This window comes from Pinus tabuliformis, chromosome 4_1, assembly GCF_031772625.1.
Source record: "Pinus tabuliformis cultivar Carrire ecotype Pingquan chromosome 4_1, CPIR1, whole genome shotgun sequence".
NCBI lineage: Eukaryota > Viridiplantae > Streptophyta > Pinopsida > Pinales > Pinaceae > Pinus > Pinus tabuliformis.
Window position 1 is genome coordinate 56,212,240 of NC_142303.1, and position 22,548 is coordinate 56,234,787.

General features: G+C 37.2%; 2 protein-coding genes across 2 annotated transcripts; one reads left to right on the top strand and one right to left on the bottom strand.

Annotated features, from left to right (window-relative positions):
* The first annotated feature begins 3,859 nt into the window (after positions 1 to 3,859).
* Positions 3,860 to 6,242, top strand: LOC149174131 (putative pectate lyase 5). The gene is made up of 4 exons (XM_089420750.1): positions 3,860 to 4,085; positions 5,217 to 5,247; positions 5,405 to 6,038; positions 6,135 to 6,242. The coding sequence occupies exons 1-4, from the start codon at positions 3,860 to 3,862 to the stop codon at positions 6,240 to 6,242; spliced, it is 999 nt and encodes a 332-aa protein (XP_089276876.1).
* Positions 6,243 to 16,873: 10,631 nt separating this feature from the next.
* Positions 16,874 to 18,885, bottom strand: LOC149174132 (uncharacterized). The gene is made up of 3 exons (XM_089422540.1): positions 17,817 to 18,885; positions 17,215 to 17,468; positions 16,874 to 17,050 (listed from the first exon to the last, which is right to left on the bottom strand). Exon 1 carries the CDS (start codon positions 18,519 to 18,521, stop codon positions 17,817 to 17,819), a length of 705 nt encoding a protein of 234 aa, XP_089278666.1. The 5' UTR covers positions 18,522 to 18,885; the 3' UTR covers positions 16,874 to 17,050; positions 17,215 to 17,468.
* Between the last annotated feature and the right edge of the window lie 3,663 nt (positions 18,886 to 22,548).

Genomic DNA, 22,548 nt, shown 5'->3' on the forward strand with positions numbered 1-22,548 from the left:
ATTAGCATGTTGAAATTCTTTATTTCCCATTTATCCATGGTATTGGTTTGTTTGGCAATGAATTACTAAAGAAACACCTACAACACATTTGGGGTGTTGTATTGGTTCGTAAACTCACCACTGTGTAAAATGCTTAATTTGCATGGAATGGTAACCATTGAATGTGTACTCATTGTTGAAGTTTAAATCTGAAGCTTATCTTGCTATTTGGTAGAGTGTGGGAGTGCCTTGCAAGTGCTCTAGTAATGCATTTTAAATTAAATGAAGAAAATGAACCTACAACCATATGCTCCTAAACTATTTAACAAAACTCATTAAAGACAAACACAGTGAACCACAACAAATTGAGGGGCAGAGAATTGTTTTTTTCCAAAAGGGAAATATTACATTGTTGTACCCTCAGATAACAGATGTCAAAATCCCTCATTAGATGTGTTTTCTTTTTTCTTCACCTTATGAGACTACCGCACAATATTGCAGTCCACTCACCTCAATCCCTGAATTCTAGATGCAAAAATTCAGCTCTCTATACACCGCAAAATCTTTAGTTTTGTAGTAATCTAAATTATCTCAAAAGATCTATATAGTGCCCAACCTTTTAGAACTTGCAGTATAAGGCCTCAAAACCTCAAACCCCAACCTTATACCCTTTTCACACACACCAGAAGCAAACAAAAGCACTCTGATCTGCCAGTGCCAGTCCCAGAGAGAACCAGAATGACCACCAGAAAGGTATCTGAAAGCAATTAAAAGCTAATTTGGTCGAGTCCTAGACCCCACTCGCTCCATTAATCCATCATTAATTTACCTTTCGAACAAAAAACTGATAGACACATTTGTTGAGAATGATCTGTGATTGCTTTCATCCTCAGAGCGCCCATAGAATATTATAATTGGATGAATTCAAATATCCAACAGAATGTTCTCTATCTCATTCATGCCTATTAAATTTTGATGATTTGATATGGTCATTTTAAAAGGCCTAGTTTAAAGGATTTATGAATTAGTCCTTTTATGATTGACTACTTATCCAAATCATTACATGTTTTGGTGAGAAGAACATACTCTTCCAAATTGTGTAACTGTTTCTGTGTGTAGTTCATCCAAAGGATGCCAACCAGACAACCTCTCAAGTCTCAACTCAAAGATTGATATAAGTGAAGTACGTTTAGTAGATGCACATGTTAATATCACCACCATCATCCTCCCTCTATTTCAATTGTTTTCAAAAATAGCAGGCTCATTTGTTTTGAAGCATTGCTATGGACTATCATTTTCCCTCCCTCCTCTGTTTCAGTGTTTTAAAGAGCTATGGGCCCACTCATTTTGATGCATTGTTCTGGTCCAAAATGTTTTAAAGAGCTATGGACCCATCTTTCTTGTGTTTGGATTGGGCCTAGCCAAGTTGGAGAGGCAGATTATGTGCATGTGTTGAGGTGTAATCTCTCTGTGAATAGGCCGAAATATCTTGTGTATTGTAACACAAGCCTGTAACAACTCTAATATAAAGGCCAAGTTGTAGCACATGAGTATAGGGCTTCTAAAGGAGGATTTGCATAGGTGTTTGAGGATTGTTAGGCCGAGTTGGGGCAATACTGTAGATTTTAGAGGAAGCCCTCGATAGGGTCAAAAACCTTAGAAGATATTGTACACAGGGCTGAGTATTTTAGGGCAGATGATGATGTCCTAGAGAGGTATTTGTATGTATTTCATGTTGATGTTTTGCTAGGGATTGTAGGTCTAGTTTTGGAAAGCTTTGAAGCAACCTAAGTACAGTGGTTAGAGGACTGTTAGTGGCTGTTTGGGTAACCCTAAGTGTTGTGGACAAGTGGTAGATTTGTCACAACAAGAGGGTTGTACAGTGTATGCCCTAAGAATTGACTTTTGGAGAAGGGTAGTCAAGAGGGCTAGTTATTGGGCCCTAGTTTTGTGATTGACAGTGTGCCAAATCAGAGACAAGAGGGCAGCTCCAAGCCCTAAGTCTGTTCATCTTTAGAGTAGTAGAGAGGAAAGAAGTAGACAATGGTTAAGACCCTAAGGGTTGGCACTCTTGGAGGAGGATTTGCGTAGGTCTTTGAGGACTATTAGACCGAGTTGGGGCAGCACTGTAGTTGTTACAGAAAGCCCTTGACAGGGCCAAAAACCTTAGAATATATTGTGCATAGGGCCAAGTATTTGAGGGTAGATGATGGCGTCCTAGAGAGGTATGTTGTATGTCTTTCATGTTGATGTTTTGCTAGGGCTTGTAGGTCTGTTTTTGGAAAGTTCTAAAGCAGACTAAGTACAGTGATTGGACTGTTAGTGGCTATTTGGGTGGCCCTAAGTGTTGTGGACAAGTGGCAGATTTGTCACAATAAGAGGGTTGTACATTTTATGCCCTAAGAATTGACTTTTGGAGGAGTAAAAGGGCAGTCAAGAGGGCTATTTATTGGGCCCTAGTTCTGTGATTTGACAGTGGGCCAAATCAGAGATAAAAGGACAGCTCCAAGCCCTAAGTCTGGTCTTCGTTTCATGGTTTCTTTGTGCCTGCATATCAAGGATCATGTTTATTGAGGAATCGAACCCATTTCTCACAGAAACAAGCACCCAACAACAGATACAACGTTTCTTATATGTTTCTTGTACGCAAAATATATTTCACGCAAATTCGATGCCTCGGAATCAGATCGGCCATGACCTCGCTGTGAACTAAAGAATAACCGCATGACCTCTCTGTGACCTAATGAATAACCGCATTAGTGTATCTAAACTCTGTAGGCGGCCTATCTAACTCTGAAACTGCTATTCTATCTCTATATTGGTCCCTCGGTATACAATTCAAGCATCCGAAAGATTGAAAGATCGGCAAGTCGGCGCTAGAACTATTGACTGGAATATTAAGAAACCTACCCATGAAAACTTTAAAGAAGTAACCAGTAAGCGATACCTTTTCCTCTGAATAATGATTTCTTCCCAGAGCATTAGTTGCCAGAATGGTCTTTCCCTGCTCTTCTCACTGGGTGCCAAGAGAATGGTTACAGTATTACGAGAGAAACATCTTCATCCTAGCTTTAGTAAGCCAGAAAGGATTAAAAAGTTATGAAGGCATAAACCTCTGGCTGATTAAACAATTCTGGGATGCTACTTTAAGTCTTTTTCTGTTAGCATCAATTTTTTTCATTTTAATTTAATGGGCTTACAGACCGACCAGACATCAACATCATTTAATACAATTAATCTGTAGAGCTCTGTGAAAATTATAAAAGGAAACATAAATCCCAAATCCCAATCTCAATTCAAGACTGGTATACCAGCATTGTAGATAAGGACACTGTTCCACGCTTACAGCAGCACACATCCTTGAATTTCAGATTCTCCCCCGTTGGGAGAACACTAGTATTTTATAATCTCTAGCCATTTTCATGTTTTCAGAATCCACAGTTGTTGTAGCCCTAGAGCACTGCTGTGAGTATAGACGAAAGATACTTCCTTGTGGCATTATTTCTCAGAGATAAACAGGGTGCAGAATCTTTAGAAGAAAGATACTTCTTTGTGGGACTATTTCTCGGAGATAAACACGGTGCAAAATTTTTCTACATTGAGAGCTACGATTTCTTGAGTTTCTAGGATGAAAATGACTATCCAGAGTCAGTTATATTCTTTATTTCTACTTGCGGTAATAGTCTGCCTTCAAATCTTGGCTCCAAATTGTTTCGCAGCAAAAACTCACTGATTGTGGACAACATCATGGGTTTCCCTAGAGGGCACCCCACTATACAAGCAACAGGGCAGACATGACAACAGAAACAGATTTTTTTTTTTTTTTTTTTTTTTTTTTTTTTTTTTTTTTTCAGTAGAGTCCTGAACTATGTTACCAGAAATGGTACGGGAGCATTCGTTTCCGAAGAAAAATGCAAAGAAAACGGAACAGTACAGAAAACGCCATTTTGTACGGTCGTTTTCGTTTTTCAATAATGAAACAGGTTTCTCCGGAAACGAATGGTTTTTTGACACAGTTTTTAGAAAAACGTTTGTTCTGGTTCGTTCCAATTGGACGTTGAGCAGAATAAAAAAAGAAAAGGCAAAGGTTGGTTTACGTTGCTCTGGTTTGTTTGTAAGGTTGGTTTCATTGTAACGTTGAGTCTAATTTAAAAAAATGAAGGTTGGTTTTGTGGATAGTTTTTAGAGGTGGTTTCATGGTCTGCTGTATTTAGTGTAAAATTTCTTTAACAACATTGTTTATTTAGGGATTTTGTTTGTTAAAATTATATCATTGGGATGTGTTGCTTTAATGTTTTAATTATTTTTTCTTAATTTTTGTGTTGGTTTTATTTAAAAGTGTATTTAGTGTAGAATTTCTTATATAATTTTATTGTATTTAATATTTAAAAATTGTCTCTTTATACAAAACTATCAATTTAAATGCACACTGTTACAAAATATATTATTTTTATTATTATAAAGATTAATTACTATTATAATTATAAAGATTAATTACTATTATAATGGATTAACGATAAAGTTTTGAAAGTTTGATGGTATTTTTTTTTAGGTTTTGTCTAGTTGTAGCATTTCTGGTTTTCAACCCTTCCGCTTTTTCTATGCAAAATGTCAGTGGAGGGAGCAACACTTCTTCCTATAGCAAGATAGTTGAAGGTAGTAGTAGTTCTAAACAACCCTCTACTTTTGGCTCAATTCCCTAATCCCAATGGAGCTCAATTCAATCTTCACCATCCTATTACCCAACTAGGGAAACTACATCCTAGTAGTTGCTTACCAAATACTACAATATAGCCCAAATTTGAGGTCCGCTCAAATAATATAGGAGAATATACACATGATATGCCAAATCATGTACTCATCAGGAAATTTCTAGGGATATGGCCTTCAAAAAAATCCCACTCTCACTAGGTCCAAATCAAGTGGAAATGGAAAGGTCAAATCAAGCTTGAATTCAATGCCAAAGGTTTCTTCACTATTAAAGGATCAAACATGGGTATTTGCGAATGACCTATGTAAGCAACACAAGCCTTGTTTCTCACTATGAATATTCGAGAATGGTCTATGTGAGCACATTATTGGAGAATGCAGATGATGTATGCTTTGTTTTATGTTTTTCACATTTTTCTTGTTTTTTTCTCTCTCCTCGTTTCTTGAATGCGAAACCTCCAAACTTTGTTTCTCGTCTCGTTGTCGTTTCTCATTTCGTTTCCCTTTTCTCGTTTCTGGTAACATAGGTCCTGAACAAGTAGTTGAATTGGTCCATAAGTGCATGCCCCATTTAAATTTATTCCATCTCCAGCTATATATTTGAAAACGATGAGAATGACATCTATACTAATTGATTTCAATTGAGTATCTAAAATGCAGAGTATTGCTTATAAGATTTTACTGATTTTATGCATGGGAGTGGAGTGTGATGCAGAAGTATCAATGATTCTCGAAGAGAGCTGAGCTATTTGTCCTGTGGAACCAGTAATCCAAAAGATGATTGCTGGCGCTGTGAACCAAATTGGCAAATGAACAGGCAAAAGCTTGCAGATTGTGCTATTGGCTTTGGCCGGAATGCCATGGGAGGAAAGGGCGGTCAATACTATGTAGTAACCTATTCCAGTGACAATGATGTTGTGAATCCCAGACCTGGTACTCTCCGCTACACTGTTATTCAAGACGAGCCGCTCTGGATCATATTTGAGAGTGACATGGTCATTCAGCACAAAGAAGAGCTCATCATGAATAGTTTCAAGACCATTGATGGCAGACGTGCCGATGTCCATGCCCACGGTGCCTGCATAACGATACAGTATGTGACCAACATCATCATTCATGGTATCAGCATCCACGACCACATTCAAACAGGAAATGCCTTGGTGAGGGATTCCCCTGAGCATTATGGTTGGAGAACGCTGACAGATGGCGATGGCATTTCAATTTTTGGAGGACGCTATATCTGGATAGACCATTGTTCTCTTTCCAACTGTAACGACGGCCTAATTGATGCAATTATGGGATCCACTGCCATCACCATATCAAATAATTACTTCACTCACCATAACGAGGTCTCATACTGCCATTGGATTCCTTTCAACTAATTTACAGTTCTGTCTATTAATCTTTGTCATAGACAAAAAGCTGAAATGGTAATTTCTATGCAGGTCATGCTTCTGGGTCACAGCGACAGCTATGTTCAAGATGTAATAATGCAAGTAACGATCGCCTTTAATTACTTTCGTGAAGGCCTTATCCAGAGGATGCCTAGGTAAACTCTCTTCCCCACATGAAATCAACCTCTCTGAATCTCTGTGATGTCATGGTATTGCCATAATTGCAGAAGGATTTCACAAGGTTACATTGATCATATTAGGAATGGAATGGTGCATTTCGCAACGTCTGGTCATCTTTGGAGCAGTAGAGAGGGAAGAAGTGGACAATGGACTTCACATTCTTCACCATGTTCATGCTATTCATGTTGTAGAATAATAGCATTTTTCTTTGACAATTTCTTCAACAAACATGTAATTTCTTCAATCAGGGAAATTGTAGAAGTTCAAAGCACTGTACAACATGTAATGATAGGATTTTTCTTGTTCTAAAAAGTGTGAGAAAGGTTTTCTCAAAACAAATTGTAAGGTAAAAGGAGAGGGTGAATGGGATGAATTTGTTTATGTTTAGTTATCATATATCATAGATGGCTTGGCAATAAAGATTACTGGAAATTTTAGTGAGGAGCAGACTGTTTAATCAAATAGTCCACTGAAGTTGCTCAAAGAGACCCTGAAATCTTGGTTGCCATCTCTCTTCTCTATGGAAGAAATGGACATTCTCAAGATGTTGTTACTTACGATGAAATTGTTGGGAATACGAGAGTTGTTGAAAATGGACCATTCAGTCCAGAGGTGATGGGGATCCCAAAATATTTTTATTTGGATTTTAATGTGTCTCTACTTTCAACAATCATCAAACACACCAGAAATGGATATTGCAGTCTGGAGATGATGAATTGGTTACTTTGGATTATGGACTTCACTTTGGCAGCTTTATCTTGAGAGTTTGGGATTCTCAAGTGATCCCAAGAAGGACGTGTGTGCCCAATAGGAGCAAGATGTTACCCCCTGGTTTGCACAAGGGTACCATAAGAAATATGTTCCTCAAAATTATCCCACAATTTGTGGACAGAGGATATCGATGAAATGTTTTGATTTCTATTACTATGATCAACCTCTACCAACTCTAATGATAGATATGAAAGTCTGTGGGCTTTATCCTAAATTAGAGACAAGGCTATGGTTTGACAGACACTTATGGGAAGTTAGATTTCATATCGAAGAAGATAACTAAGATAATTAATCCCATGGCTGGAACATCACTTGGTATAAGTGATGATCCTAAAATGAAGTGTAACCTAGTGTGATGAGTAGACACAGTATTGTATTGAGAAGCGATCGGGTGTTGTCTGAAATGTATAACCAAGATGTCACCCTACAACAGTGTTGTCCACAGGGATGATGGAGATATTAGATAGTTGCAGCAACTAGGCAACATTTGAAGTAGATCTTCCATTACTTATAAGGCACTAGATGGCTACTAGTTCTGTACAATTATTGTGGGGCATGCATATCAAAGCCTAGTCAAGGGCGAACAACCACCAGCTCGAAACTAAGTTTTTAAAGAAACCAAAGCTTGTATCTATTCATGAAAGTAAAAATCAGATATCAAATCAAAATTTTTAAAGTAGATGACCTCAATGGACCATGTGGGCCCTCACATGAGAGCCATGTGCCTCACCACTCCATCTCCATAACATATCATGCAAGCACTGTGCCATGACACACAACGCTGCAACATGCTAATATGTTATGCCTATTATGGGAAGCAATTGTCTGTCTCACTGGTAGCCATCATTTTCATTTCTTCGAGCACACTGTTCCACCCCGAACCAGAGAATTACCATATCTTCCTAGTTGAAAACATCAAATGGAAAGATCCACGGGGATTTGTCAAAATCCCAGGTTATTTTGCAGGTCATGTGTAGTAGTGAGCTATACCAGGTTACAAGGTCTCGAGTGGGTTTTAGTCATTTGGTCAAACCAATGAACTTTAACATGTCACCGAGGTCTCAAGTTGACTCAACACCCTAAAGACATAGTTGTGTCAATTTGACCAGCAGACAAAATTACCACATCTGAGAAGGTGCAAGATCTAAAAATATGCTATAAACTGATAAGCCTCAATGCAAACAAAACAAATATTGCTTTCAGAACAAATAATGACTCAAACAAACCAGTACATAAAGAAAAATGGGAAAAACACATGAAATCCCACAAAATAGTGAATTTCATAATTTTATACAGCAAGAACTGACAATGGAATCTTAAGAAAACCTTTCCTAAATACAAAAACTAAACTGAACCTAAAGGTCGACTGAAACCAAAAAAAAAAAAGAAATGTCCACCAACCTAGTATCTTATGACTGATTTAAAGTGCATGGCAGAGCTCAAAAAACTTCGGGTCATAGAAAATGTATTTTGTGACTGATTTGAAGTGCATGGCAGAGCTCGAAAAACTCCGGATGACAGAAAATGTGAAAGACTATCTCACAAAGGTCATCATCCTTAAATTCCTTCAAAATTCTGTAAGAAACCAAGAGCTGCAGGAATGCACATGCCTCAACAATACTTATCCAGGATTCAACCTCAAGTTTGAGTTTAGATTTCCATGCAGTAGAGCAATATTCTGAGTCTTTTTCCATCTCTGACAACACCTTATACAGTGATAAAACAAAACGAACGACATTCAAGAGAAAATGGCAAGCATGTCTCAGCTCCCGAATGTATGTATACCATTTATCGGTAGTATCGTCCACATAAACACAACCTGAGGGTTGTAGAATCATCTTGGCCGGGTTCACCGCATATCTCAGCGCCGCAAGGACTTTGTTACAGATTGTCTTCATGTCACCGTGGGAATCCGCCAAGAAATTGTTCAGACCCTCACCATCCATTTTCAGACCAACAGGATCCTAGAGTTTAGTATTCAGCTGAGTTTAACAACACTAGCATTTTAATCAATGAAGAAATACATCACCTAAATCATTACAAATATAGACCCCCTTAAGATGTAAGCATTATTAAGTATTATCTATCTTATTCATATGGTCTCATTCTTAGGAACCATTATCAGTGTGTGTAACAGGGAAAAGTGTCTATATAGAACTGCTCTATCCCACTAAGGTGTGATAGTTGCCTTAGAAACAAACAGAGAAAAGCTAATTTAGTTTTTCCTTTATGAATTATAGATAGAGAGGAACAGAAAGACCAACCTTTGTCTTGCGCTAATCTCCTGATTTGATCCCTCTATTCTTTGATAGTCCTTCAGCTACCTGCTCCCTTGCACGCCCAGCTTCATAAAGTACCTGTAAGATCATAGAAGCATAGCACTATACAAAGACATGGATCTATAATCATAAACAATCTAGGATCAGATTTAAAATGACCATACAAATGTAAAAAGCATCAATGATACAAAAGCATGGAGGAAAACTCAAATAGCTTTTATTGATAAACAAGAAAAGAGCCAAGAGGAGTTACAACTAGTTGTTCTGACCCAGCATCAACCTCCCAGCAAAGAAGCCCCTCTTCACCTCAAACAAAGCTTAGATCACCCAACAATCTGATGTTTGTCTCAAGAAACCAACAACAATTCCTTCAATATGAAAAATTCTAGCCTCTGGATCTCTGGGATGAGGGATCCATATATAGATATCTGTAAGGGGGATGAGTCAGCTTGTGATTTGATTAGTGTCTTCTATAACAATGTGACCAGATTTGGTCTTCACGAGAGTATAAGGTCTTCATAAGCAATTTTGTGGTGAGTGCAATGGTTAATAGATTTCAAAATCATGCAGTGGAGAAACCCGATAGGTCTTTCTTGGACTCAATTCCTCATCGTTTACATTACTTGCTGCACTAACTCAACAAGAGGGGGTCACACTCCATGTCAACAAATTTTCATCATCTACAAATAATGTATAACTTATGTCCAAGGACGCTAAAGTAATGAAGGTAATGGCCTCCACCATATATAGGCTTATCGAGCAACTTTACCCATGCTGGAATTCCTATGACAGTGAGGACAATATGGTCCACCCATACAGCTATAGCATGTTTACACCGCATACTATACACTCCAAATTTCATCCCCAAAGTGACTCTAGAGATCGTTAACCAGTACAAAGGAATTTTCTTAAGCTCTGTCACTATACAAGGAGAAACTCAAGCAAAATGCAGTCAACCATGGTGAACTGTTTTGCAACTTCTACAGGAATTGAGCGCAGCCCAAATTGGTAGTTCTAGATATAGTATAAGGGAAGAGCAACATTTTTTCATTAGCCACTTTCATAGCAGTAAGTGACCAGCATACGTTGAGACTATGGGTACAGGGGAGGTAGTAGCATCCCATGTGAAATTCTTATTACAATAGGAATTCATCCACAGATTATATATAGAGACCGTGTGACACAAGTGGATGGCTTCAGAATTTTAAGGTTGCAAGATTCACTTGCTATCTTACTTGTCTATATGCAAAGAATTTCAAATTGTAAGTATAGAAGGCCATTTATCAAGAGCCCACAGTAAACACATAATATAAGCATTACTAGATCACCCAAAACAGAAGTTAAATTCTGTCAAGTTACCAGTATACAAATTTAACCACCCCCCAATAGCAGAGTACTTGTCTTAACATGACCTTGATCTTAAGTTGTTTGATTCCATGAGCATAATGTCCCTAGTTCTCCTCCCATCCTTTGACAGTCTGCAGATAATGTAGCTACCACCCTCAAGCTTGGGACCAAACCAGGCATTCCAGAGGTTTATACTGCCTCCACCCTATACAGCTTTTTAGACCTTTACTGGGATTCTAGAGGCAATCTCCTCCCCCAATTGTTGTTGAGGGACTCCAAGGATGTATGGCCCCCACCAATTAATCAGTAGGGGACTCCAGAGATAAATGTCTCCACCCTTTAATCAGAAAGGGGCTCCAGAGATCAATGTCTCCACCCTTTAGGCAACAAGGATTCCAAAGATCAATGTCTCCACCCTCTAGGCAACAGGGATTCCAAATATGTTTTCTGCACCCTAAGTTTACTCAGGTTTTCTATCCCCACCATGAGACCAGTACTAGTTTACAGTTCAGTCTATCCCTTTAATTCAGCCCATTTAAGAATTCCATGTTCCTTTACAACAACCCGTTTAAGAATTCCATGTTTCTTTACAATCTATGCTACAAAAATACCTCAGTACACAGCCTGACATACAAAGACCACCATAGAACACAACACCAATCCATTGAACCATGCACTTTATGAGGTTTGTTAATGATAAATTAAGTGCATATGGGGAAAACAATTGGGGTAAGTGGCACATAATATGAGCAAGGGATAGAAGCACTGGACAAGTTAGCTGAGTATATCCCAGGTGTCCTCACACACTAGACACCTATCTATGATATCTACAATATAAATTCTCTGAACTTATATATTCCCTTTCTGGAATTTTTGGAACTTATGTAGTCCTCTGTGATCTCACGACAGGTCCAGTTGGGAAGTTCAGTCCCGAAGCATTGAGTATTCAGTCCTCGGTTGGCTATTAAATTTGTCATTATATGCACTTCAAATTTTAGAGCTCGTTACCAATGGGGGCTATGCTTTTGTGGGCATAGCTCTTTCTGTTTTGACATGGATGGTTTGGAATGATTCTTTCTATGTTGTGAAGCCTTGCACATACCTGTGCATGGAAATTTTCTTGGTGCATCCTATTTGTTGAGGCCAAGAGTTATCTACCCCCACACAATCCGATATGAAAACAGTAAAAGATTGTAGCATAAGGTTAATTAACCCCACAGAATCGGTTATGAAAATAGTAACAGATATGCAATAGCAAGGGGTTTGATACAACAGTAAGGAAATTCGTTATGAAAACAGCACGACCGCAGGGGATCCAGTACCACGGAAAGGAAATTTGATGTGCAAATGGCATAAGATATGCAACAACAGGGGAACTAGTTACAAACTTTTTGCTAAAATCCTTGCCTACAGCAACACGCAAAGACAACAATAACAGAGAGAGTTTATTGCCCTAAATTTTCTATAGGTTTTCGACACTAACCTGTGGCTATATATATATATATACCTGCTTTGTTGTATCCCTCCTTATGTTGTCTCGGCAAGGCCAGGCTCCCACCCTTGTACAACCGATTCCCCAGCTGCTAACTCTCTCCTTGCATTACCTAGGTTTTTCTTCCCTTTTTTTCCATGCTCCTGTTTTTTCCTGCTCCAATCCTTAATGATTCAAAACCTGAAAGGAGTAATGATAGGCACATTCTGCAAAGAGTGTCCCTAAAATGAATTCAAATAGTCTGGCTTACTTTTCATTTCTCTTCAAAATCTATTTAGAGATTGAATCTTATACAAAGTAAGTAATATTTGTTTCTCAAACAAAAGTAGAGAAAATACATCTTCCATCAAGACATCATTCGAGACTATGAGGTTTATTTGCACACTTTTTGTGCGAAGTAGAGACAAAAAAAAGACCTATCTATGTGCTAGAATGATTTACCACAACTCTATTATCATAAAAGAGAACTCTTAAAGATACAAATCATTGTTAGTTTCAGAGTTTTATGTGTCAAGTTCTGGAAATCAAAGTTTGTAGCTCACCATAACCCTTTTCCTGCCAGAAGGCCATTTGAATACAAGATCCACCAATTTCCTTATGCCACCTACCTTTGCAATAGCACCCTGAGCGAAAGAAAAAAAAACATGAGCTTCATGGGTTATTTGGAGAGGAGGAAGAAAACTTGTTATTATTTGGATGATACCAAAATTTAGTATTTAGTCAAACATCCTAGTTTTGCCCATCAATAATGACAACTATAATTTACATTGCACTTCCAATGCATACAATCAGTAGGCAGCACCACCAACATGCACAATGAAGGCATGGTGATTGATAAAGGGGAAAATAAAGATTCACTTTTTAATTTTTAGTTTTTAGATTAAAAAATAAACAAAGAGAATATAGTCAACACCTTGTGCTCTTCTCCTACAGACAGGTTCGACAGTCCCCCACAGCCTCCTCAACAACCCATCTATTAGGGGACCTAACAAAAGACTATGAAAATGCTAATGCCCCCTTCCATAGCAACCGCTTTGGCAACATATGCATTGGACACTTTAGCAACATCTACATTGACTAATAAATTTTCTATGGCCCATAGAAGAACACATAAAATTCACTTGTGGACAGCCTGATTGAGCCTTTCAACATGTAATTGGACAAGTGTTGAAGCAAACTGACTCTCCAACTGCACACAACTAACAAGTGCAGCTAATAGCAATGATTGATTTCATAGAATCATCCATGGAAAAGTAAATTGAGAAAGTTGTGCAGAATGCAAGGCAAAACGAGACCGACTGACCTATATATTGGGAATGTTGGTTTCACGGGATCACTTATGAACAAGTAAGATTGAAAAATTTATGCAAAGGGCAATGTACTGCAAGGCAAAAAGAGACCTACTGACCTATAAATTGGGAATTTTTGTTTAATAGGATCACTTATGAACAAGTAATATTAAGAAATTCATGCAAAGGGCAATGTACCTTTGTTGCTTCTGGTTGTACCCCTCTCGACACGACCCTACAAGATCCAATGGAACCCGATACTGCCTTCATGCATTGCAACTTCTACCCTCGCAGGATCAACAATTACAGTCTCATCATCAATCACCACAAACATCACAAGCGCAGTGACTGCTCTCCATAATTCAATGCGCACAGAACCTTTAAGCTCTCAAAAAGAAACAACCTGAAAGTCACATCTAGGGTTATATCCCTGCGTGATACATCCACCGCTACCAATTTCGGAAGACTAACCCACAGTTGTGAATCCACTGTCCACTTGATGTTCCGAGAACCTGCCATAGACAAAAACCGAAGAGACGTCACATTTTATAGCGTCGTCTCATCAGCGTTCATCCAATTGAAGGATCTAAGCTCTGAAATATTGTGACAATGCTTGATAAGTGCCCCGACAACAACCCTATCCACGTCCCCTAGCCCTAACATCCAGAGTTGCTTAAGCTCAGGCAATAGAGGGCCACAACATCTTATGACATCACTCAAAATTTTCTCGCATAAATCTAGCCCTAGCTGCAAGCTCTTGAACCCCTAGAGGAGGGTTTCTAGCATGGAAAGCGATGCATACATGGGGTCACAACACATCTTCGCATTCATCACATTCATCTCCTGGAGTTCCTATGCCTCCAGGTTTATGAACATGTTCCTGGCACTATCTCCCTAGAAGCTTACGCAACTCAATTTGTTAGATGCAATCATAGAGTCCATATGCATGACGAAGAACCTAAAAACCCCTACAAATGGAGGCGAGGCTAGCCCTATCAAAACCCTTGCAAACGGTGGCGAGGCTAGCCCTATAAAAACCCCTGCTATAGGAGGTGAGGTTGGACCTGTCCCTGTAATTCAAGAGGGGAAACAATGCAAAAATGCTTTTGTCGGAAGAGTCGACCAGTCAACCTCCTGCTCCTCATTTGACCTATTTGTAACAATTACCTATCTCCAACCCTCATTGTGTTTACTTCCCTCTTCTTTTTCATAATTTTTCCACTACTCTTTGAACGAATTGTCTTAATTTATAAGTTAATCGAACGAATTGTCTTAATTTCTAACTTACGACAATTAAAATGGTTTTAATTTTTAAATTAAAATAATTAAAATAATAATTTAGGATTTTAAGACAAAATATCAATTTGGCCTTAAAAAATGTTTGAAAATACCCTTATCTATAGTGATATAATGTGTGTGGTTGTTTAATCATTTAGTGTCTTCATCAATAGTTAAGGTAACCTTATTAATTAATGAGGATTACTATTAAATTTTTCTATTCATGGGGATTACCTTAAGATGTTTGTGCATAATTTGGGTGTAAGTCTAAAATAATCCAACAGAGAATGCTACCCTTGAGTGCTCTAATTCCCAATTTTGCATTTTCAGACATCGAAAATCCCAATTTTGCAATTTTGGCAATCAAAGGCACAATGTAGGGACAACGTGTATCCATCTTCGTGGACAGTGGGAAAACCCAAAATTTTATTGATGAACAGTTGGTGGAGTGTAGAGGCATTCATAGATTGATATATATCCTGAATAACGTGGGCAAGAGAGGATGCCCATGCTTCACCTCAGTTGTCTTCTTGATTGTTGGTTCGATATGTTGAGGATATGGTTGATGGGACAAATGTTGAGGATATGGTTGATGGTTCAATATTGAAGTCAAAATCCTTCCTTAAGCCAAAGAGGTGTCTCATCATGTATCTCCAATAATATCCTATGAAGAGTCATAACATTTAACTTGGAATTATGGCCCACCATGACCATCTAATAATTAATTGAAATAGCACTAGACCCCAATTTAGGGATTGGGTGGATCATATGGTGGGACTATGCTAGTGGGAACCCTAAATAAATGACTTGAAAACCCCTTGATTTTCTACCTTGATGGCATTCATCTCCCAAATTTCTTGTTGGATACACAAGTCCTAGAAAACATGACAATGAAGATGAGAGGGAGTTGACAAGGACATTAGGTTGTCCTAGAACATCATAAAGTGCATCCACATGGATGAACATGGAATGGGAATTAAGGTCATAAAGCATACTAGAGTGTTAGAGAAATAGGGTGCATGAAAATATTTTTGGAGTGTCCCAAAGGGCAATATACAATTCTTGTCTCCTCTAAAATACAATATACATTTATTGTGGTGATAGTAACCACAAGATTCTTAGAACTAGTGGTATAGTGTTTGGTCATGAATGAATATGTGGCAAAGCAATCTAAATCTTTCGACTCACTGGCATAAAATAGATCATGGGGCCGAATCAAAATTTCAAGGGACATATACAATTCTTGTCTCCTCTAAAATACAATATACATTTATTGTGGTGATAGTAACCACAAGATTCTTAGAACTAGTGGTATAGTGTTTGGTCATGAATGAATATGTGGCAAAGCAATCTAAATCTTTCGACTCACTGGCATAAAATAGATCATGGGGCCGAATCAAAATTTCAAGGGACATGTCAAGGATCTCCGGTAAAATATAAGCCTATTCTGCAAGGTCAAACAGAGAACTATCTATAAAATTAGATATGAAACCCAAAGATCACAAAATCTGAAAAATTTGACTAATGCTAACTTTAAAATAGAATGTCGCCTTCTTTCAGATATCAGTAGGTAGTAAGAAACATGTATAAGACCTCCAAACCATAATTTCATTGTTATTAAAGGACAAGTATTGCAAGAAACAGAACCAAAATTTCATTCCATACATTAAATCAAAATGTGGTTATGGGTTACAATTTTATTTTCTGTTCTACTACAACAGAGGACACCTGGAGTTCCAGGTTCCTCAAAATGTATTTTCCCATGCAACAAATGGGTAAATGTAGCTGACGGAAGTGATAAAGCTAAGCTCAAGCTAGCTGGATGTTGTGAGTTTCCAATAAGAGAAACCCCAGTCAGGGCAAGATGATTGCACCTGCAAATCTTGGGAGTCGAACCATAAGCTGAATAGACATTGTCTCGTGGTGCCAAGAGGAAAATAAACCCCAACTTGCCCTCAGGAGGTGTCTTCGAAATCAAAGGAGAATATTTAGATTCGTTGCCCAAGTAAGGTTCTAATTTTCGAAATAAATAATAAAAACAAAAAAAAACAAACAAACAAATAGTGACATACAAATCACTTGTAAGGAACCCATTGTTGTCTTAACAAGGTTGCACACCTGCACAACCTTCTGCTTAGAAGTCTTTCCAGAAAATATATAGGAAATGAGAAAAACAAATATGCTGTCAAACCTGAGTAAGGATGAAGGGTTACCTGTGTGGAGATTGCATCAACATCTGCAGCATGGACAAGGAGCGAGCACCCTCAACCCAACCACAGACTTTAACAAAAGAAAACATAGAAATGTTTGTCCTGAGTGGAAGGAAATCACCTGGGGTTTTAGCAAGAAAATTAGAAGAATCTCAAAAGAAAATTTCCCAATAAGTCTGAGCGACGGAAATACCTACAACCTACTTGTAAATACATTAACAATGAACAATAGCATGAAAGGAAAATTTGGAGGGTTGAACAATATCTGAGAATAGGGAAACTTACAGTGGAGTATTTTGCTGAAATTATAGCCTACATGGTTATCTGCACAGTAGGGAAAGCCCTTGAGCACCGAAACCCTAACTTGATTTGTAGAGCTAAACCTCCATATTGGAAAATGCAGACTGGCTCGGGAGTAGTGTCGGTAGAGGAGGAGGGTAGTTCATCTAACTACTACATCTTTTGTGAGCCGTTGGTTCCAGAGAAACTCATGGAAGCCCTTGATCGAGCATCACACTGGTCTCGAGGAACCCTGACAGCTGTATACACAAGGGATTCGAGAGTATTTGTTATGTGGAGGGAAACTTGTGTACAAATTTTAATGTTATTAAGTATGCCAGATAAGAAAATCCAATCGACTTTTAACAGTCAAATCCATGCACACTTGATAAAATGCATAAATGATCTTCTCTTCATAGCTGTCCTATTTGATGATCTCCCTCATCAACAAAAGTCGACACATTAATTATGACCTATTCCTCTAAGATACTTATTTCTCACATCTTTCTTGTATGACATTTCAAAATGTGTATTCACTTGCAAAAGAAAATTTGTTTTACACGACTTGATTCTTGCCTGTAACAATTATTTACACCTACATTAATTACCTAGTCAATGTCATCCTCTGTTTCTTCTTCATCAGCATTAGCATCGTTGTCATTGTCATCTTCATCATCATCATCTGTTTCTGTCTCATGGCCCCAACCTTCATTATCTGTATCTTCCTGGTCTTCTTCTTTTGTCTCTTCACTATCTTCTCGAGGATGTCCCTTCCGAGGATCTTTTGATTCCACAATTGCTCTGGAACTGGTTTTCGTATTTAAATCAACAACTGCTGCATTCAAAAACTTTCTATGAAGATTTGTTGCAGAAGATGTCTTTGAATTAACCCGAAGTCTCCCTCGCCCGGAACCTGTCATCATGCCAGTATTCCTACCATTTCCATATTGGTCGCTTCCCTGATCCATTTCATCTTCGCTATCATTTCCATGTCTTCCATTTTTTTCGATAGCATAACCTACGTGTTCTCTTCTGAGATGAAGATTTAACTTATACTCATGTATGTAGCACTTGTCACAACCCTCGTAAGGACAGGGAAATGGACGATCCAAAGGGACAGAGCCATACAGTGAAGTTGGAGCTTTTGGATGAGGAAACTCCCTTTCAGTCTGAGGGGGCAACTTCACTGCATTTGTCAAATTCTTCTCGTGTGTAGACTTTATGTGAGCTTTTAACTTGTATTCATGTGCATATCTTTTTCCACATTCTTTGAATAGATAAATATGATAGTTCTCTTGTGAATGTGTTCGCATATGTGTACGCAAGTTAAAATCCAAAGAAAATGCCTTACCACAACCTTCATGTGGACATTTAAAATGCTTTTCTCTTGTATGGATGAGAAAATGCCTCTTCAGCTTGGAGCTATCTAAAAATTCCCTGCCACATCCTTCATAATGACAAACATGTTGCGTCTCCCCGTGCACATGTGAATGCTTCCTTAGAGCTCCAGCATCTGTAAAAGTCTTCCCACAACCTTCATAGCTGCAAAGAAAAACCCTTGGAGGAAGTGTTTCGGGCTCCGATTCCTTCTCTTGTTGTTTCTCTTTCAGGGTTTTCAAGGTATCCTTTGTTACCCATTTCAAAAAATAACACTTCCCATTATTGAGAACATTCTCTTGAGCACCCATTCTTTAATCCATTTCACACCCGCAGATTTCGTGGACTTCGGTTTGTTTTGGCCGGCCTGCTCCTCGTGTTCCTGCTGATTGGGATAGGGATGCTGCTACTCTATTGCCTCCATTGCCCTGCTGTTCTCAAATGGAATTCCGAGATTCGAATGCGTCACCTCTTGTCCTCTTCGCTACGCCTCCCCCCGACTCTAAAACCCTGACAATATCTTCACTCGCTCGCTGTTAATCTGACTATGATCATGGAACTTACGCCCTGTTAATTTGACTATGATCATAGAACTTACGCCCAAAATAAATGTGAACTATGGTATTTTAGGAGAGATCAATATATGAGTAAAGGAGGCACTATAAACCATACAAAAGGAGAAACTTAAATGATTAGTTGAGATCACAAATAAACATAATTTCTTAACGCTAGGGTATGACATAAGGTACTAAAAAAAATCTGAAGGGTTTGTTACAAATTACTACAAAGTAAAAAAAATAAAATAATAAATAGATTAATTCTATTTGTAGTTTTGTTTTTATTAATAAATTGTAATTTTTTTTTAAATCTTAAAATATATATTATATTAAAAAAAATTAAATAATAATGATTCACATTTAAAATTATAAAAAATTAATTAATTTACTTAATAAATGTATGATTTAAAAGGTGTTGTGCTTATTATTTGGGATCATTTTCACTAATAGTTTTTTAGGGGTTTTATTAATATCTTCATTTACGGAATGGTATGTTTATATTTTTAGCACAAGACAAATTAGATAAAGTGATGAGTGGCATTGATTTTCATCATCTATAGTTCATTAATATATCACAAAAAATGCTCTTTGCATGTCCACCCACTTCTCTAATGATTTTGCATAGAAAAGAATAAAATGTTGATGATTGGTTGTCATAATATATCTAAAGGATCTAATATACATGTAAATATGTAAGTTATTTTAAATACTTAACTATATGGAAGAGCCCATTTACCTTCAGGCCTAAGATATTTATTGAAGAAAATGTTGATATGGAGGGCCATGACTATGGACTACTTCCATTTGGTACAAGATATAATATCTACACTAGTGCAAAATTGGGTGTTAATTTAATTTAGTCTATGTTGGGATACATGCTTCACCATATCATAGGAGAAACTCCTAAGAAAATTAGGGTATAAGGTAGAGATATCACACAAAGTCCAAGGTTTGTTAATTTCATGGTCTCTCGTTTGGATGCCATTTCCATTTGTCAATTGCATACTTATATTAATAGATGACAGCCACTAAACTAATGTGATAATGTATTTGGAATTTCTTTGCAAAAAAAAATAACTTCTTGTTTGCCCCTTTTCCATAGTGAAAGTAAATTTCTTTCTCCCAACTTAACCAAAAAACCAATGCATAATTTCAATGCAAATATGATAATAACCAACCTTAATTTAATTTTTTCTCTTTATATTGTGTCACTTGTGTAATTTGAATTGATATATTAAATTTATTGAAGTGCCTTTACTAATCCTAATAGGTAAAATTAGTGGACTACAATTCCAATATAAACAAATATCATTCCACTTTGGAGATTTTTATATTTAGAATTCATTAATAAATGTTAGTGCTTGATATGTTTCTCTAAGAAAGGAGCCTATTGGACTAAATGGAAAAACAAAATTCATTAAGGTATAAAACAATTCCCATGCACACCATATAAATAAGATACTTCAATAATATTTGTCCTCATGCCATTGATAAAAATTTCCCTTGTTAACTAATTGATATTGTGATTGTTAAGTTATTTGATAAATTGGACTATATCAACAACTAATTATACATGTTTTTTATTTCATTGATTTTAATAATAAAGTGTCAAAGGTTTAGTTAAGAGCTAGTAGCAGTAAGGATTAGTTCAATTGGTAAATGCTCTTGCAAAAGAGCACATAGAGCTCTCGATATAAAATCTTATTAATTCCCTTATGGTTACTAGTTGGTATTTTAGTTTCCAATTACTATTGTGCTCCATCTCAAGACCAAGAAGGGAGCTATTTTTTTATTACACAAAGTACAGATGACAAAGGTGCAATTGTGTTTACAATTATAAATTTTCTGAACATTGACCTTAGAACTGCTAAAACAATTCAATGAAAACATTTTCTTTAACATCTAATGATGGAAGTTCGAGCTGTAGTTGTTTCATTTCCATGCATGGTTGTGGAGGATGGAACAAAGTCATGGTTCAAGAGGCGTGGCCAAAATTTTGGTGGAAGATATAGTAAAGAATCATCTTGATATCCAACTTAGTAGATAACTAGAATGGGGTTACCAACTAGGTGGATTGCCTTCCATTCATGAGGACTATAACTTGGAACTATGATTCAGAGAATTTATAAAATATTCCTTTTTTAGTAGCATCTATCAAAGAAATCCATCACTGAAAATTTCCACCTTCCTATGGCCCCTAGTTAAATGCAAAACCTTAACTTGGACTAACATTCCAAAATGAAATCATAGGGACATCTCTTGCTATTATGTGTGCCTTCATGAAGCTGAAATGTGGAGCACTTCTGCAAGATTTCTCCCTATTCTAGACATCTATTGAGAAATCTACAAGCTAGCATGAAGAGATAAAATCGTGATCTATCTAGTCTCACTTGCATTGTTAACAACTGGAGGGCTCACCCTTTTAACAATCCTAACTTGAGCCTCATTTGCAATACCCTTCTAAGTGTCCTCTTATGGATATTTGGAAAGAGAGGAATTATCACATATTCAAGAATCTCTCCGTCCACTACTTTCATTGGATCATAGTTCAAAATAATGTAAAGGAATCAATTGTCATGCATAACTCAATACACAAAGACTAGCACACCTTATGTGAGGAGGTCTTGCTACTTTATAGTTAGTTATGTATTTTAGGAATTATTATTTCCCCCTTCTCTTCTCTGCTACAATTTACATTCCCTCCTCTTAGATCCGTCCTCCCCTTAATTTTCTAAAGCTCATTTTTTTACGACGCTTGGATAGGTAACCCAGGCAACGTGGGATATGGGTGCATCTTCATGGATAATTTGGGATCCCATATCTACATTTATATATGTTTTGAGGGATATAATAGTAATAACATAGTAAAATTGAAAGCCTTGCAAGATGTACTATTGATTTCCTAGACTTAAGGCCAGACCAAACTTATGGGATGGGAGATTCTCAACTTGGTATAAACATAATCAAATGAATCTTAGAATGCACCTAAACTAGAAGAATGTCTTGTATTTTGATACATGACATCCTACTCATATGAGTAGCATTTCTCCTTCCTTCCATTTTGATGATCATCCCAACCCACATCAGAAGAACTGGAAATAACATTATAGATAAATTAGATAATCATGTAAGTGTATCATCATATTTGCAAATATTATCCTCATGGAAGCCCTTTAAATACTGTTCCCTCAAATAATAATGTTGGAACTATATCTAAAAAATAAATTTTTCCCTTACCAATATCTTTTTATCTTATTCTTTCATAATATTTGTTTCTAATTCTTAGCCTGTCATTGGCCTACGTAGCGCAATTTTTAGGTTTTGGTTTTTATATCAACAAGAAGAAACATGTCCTCTTATCTTTTAAAAAGGTTGACATTCCATATTAGATCTACCTTTCCCAATG